Source organism: Mus caroli, unplaced genomic scaffold (genome assembly GCF_900094665.2).
Source record: "Mus caroli unplaced genomic scaffold, CAROLI_EIJ_v1.1 scaffold_12520_1, whole genome shotgun sequence".
Lineage (NCBI taxonomy): Eukaryota > Metazoa > Chordata > Mammalia > Rodentia > Muridae > Mus > Mus caroli.
The window spans coordinates 5,964-8,018 of NW_018390398.1; the positions used below are offsets into that span (position 1 = coordinate 5,964).

At 39.7% G+C, this 2,055-nt stretch overlaps 1 protein-coding gene across 5 annotated transcripts in view; it reads right to left on the minus strand.

Moving 5' to 3' along the window:
• The window catches only part of LOC110288631 (anionic trypsin-2-like), a 3,185-nt gene extending 1,130 nt beyond the window's left edge, over positions 1-2,055 (minus strand). For 2 of the 5 annotated variants that reach the window (XM_021154925.1, XM_021154927.1), the window contains exons 1-2: positions 1,859-2,052; positions 1-174 (exon numbers count right to left, since the gene is read on the minus strand). In XM_021154925.1, the coding sequence (XP_021010584.1) occupies positions 1-174; positions 1,859-2,052 (368 nt within the window). Of the gene's footprint in view, positions 175-1,858 lie in introns of all 5 variants that reach the window. The other 3 variants (XM_021154929.1, XM_021154928.1, XM_021154926.1) reach the window with 3 other exon arrangements.

Consider the following 2,055-nt stretch of genomic DNA (forward strand, 5'->3'; position numbering starts at 1 on the left):
GTGGCCACTCTGGCATTGAGGGTCACAGGGGAAGAGAGCTTGATCAGCATGATGTCGTTGTTCAGGGTCCTCCTATTGAAGTTGGGGTGCTTGATGACCTTGGCAGCATCAATAAACTGCTCATTGCCCTCCAGGACATTGATGTTGTGCTCTCCCAGTCTCACTTGGATGCGGCTGTTGGGAAGAGAACAATGCCGCAGTCTTTTTCTCTATGACTCAAGACATCACAATTTTCTCAAGCCCCTAACCTCTTTTATGACTGTGAAAATTTCACCATGGGAGAAAAATATGGATACTGGAAAGTTTTGTTTGTCACAGTCTACATTCTTTTTTAAGAGAGATCGAGTGATGGTGTACAGGTGAAGAGATAAGGACTGCATGTAGACTGCCCTTTATTCTAATGTACTAACGCCAAATAGGAATAAGACACTAAGAGGTTATTAGAAACTTTTTCCATCCACTGTTTCATTATTCAGTACACACAGAATCTTTGTGTTGCAGGGTATTTGATCACAAAGTGAATCCTGAAATTGGGTTAAACATGGGGAAAACCTGTCTCTAGTTATAGTGTGCTCATCCCTAACACACACCTTCAATCTCTGAGTTTTCTGTTTATTGTAATCATAATTAAATAAAGTTAAACATAGGTCAAGTGGCAGAATAAGCAACCTGTTGACAGGGAGTGAATATAAGGGGAAAAAATCAGAGAGTGAGACAGAGTCAGGAGAACTGATAGAGATACACACAGGAAGTAGAAGGGAGGGACCTAGAGTTTGAAGGGGTTTTGAGATGGTATTTAGAATGAGAACTTCTTTTGAGATGTTGATTGTGAAGCAAGGTCAGCTGGGTGCTTTTTCTTCCTCTCTGATAAGTCAGGTTTTCATGCCAGCATCTGGCTCCAGAATCTTCTTTGGTAAAGTTAAACAATTGAGATTTTTATTTAAAAACAGGTTTTAATACTCATTTGTTTTTTAAATGAGGCTGCACTGTTAAATTTCAAAACCAAGGTTCAATATGTGAATTTGTTTCAAAAACAAAAAATATTTAAATTTCAAAAACAAGGGTCAAGAGTTCACACATATGAGGCCATGTGGGGAAAAAAAATGAGACCATGTGAGAGGCTCATTCTCTTGATCACAACTTCAAACCTAATGACTCACAATCTAGATTCTAGGACTGAACAGTCCATGTCTTAATAATGTTTTTTTTAAATATTTTTCAACCATGCACAATCTGAGAGACCATTTGGGAGACATTATTACTCATCCCATATTAGAATATAAAAACAACAGGTGAAGATAATTAAGTATAAAGCTATCTTCAGCTATAATTTAAAAACTCTGATGCAATTGATTGCTATAAGAAACAGGTATGGAGGGCAGTGGTAGAGCACACCTTTAATTTCAGCACTTGGGAGGCAGAAGCAGGCAGATTTCTGAGTTCGAGGACAGCCTAGTCTACAGAGTGAGTTCCAGGACAGCCAGGGCTACAAAAAGAAATTATGTCTCCAAAGAACAAATGAACAAACAAGAAAAGAAACAAGTACTAGTTGTGAAAATATTTGCCAGCTTCCCATTTGTTTATATATTGAGAAAATTACCCTTGATTTCTTTCAAGGTATACTTTTCTTTCTATTTCATATTTGCTTGTTTGGTGTGTGTGCCTGTGGGTGTTTGATGGTGAAACATCCTATCTTTTGTCAGTGTTCAATCAAAGGCTGTGAACATAAGCTTCTCTCAGAACCTTCTCTCCTTCATGTGATTCACTTCCCCCTCCAGCTTTACCACATGCCCCCACAGATGTCTGGTGTAATGATGTCCCGGTCTACTGGCACTGTTCTCAGGTAACCATCACTCACCTTTTGTAGCAGTGAGCTGCTGACACCACCCACTGGTCATTGATGAGGGAGCCTCCACAGAAGTGGTAGCCAGAGTTCAGGGACACCTGGTAGGGGACAGAATTCTCTTGGCAGGTGTATCCTCCAACGATCTTGTCATCATCATCCACAGGGAAGGCAACTAGAGTGGAGATATAAAAGAGAATCAAATTCATCAA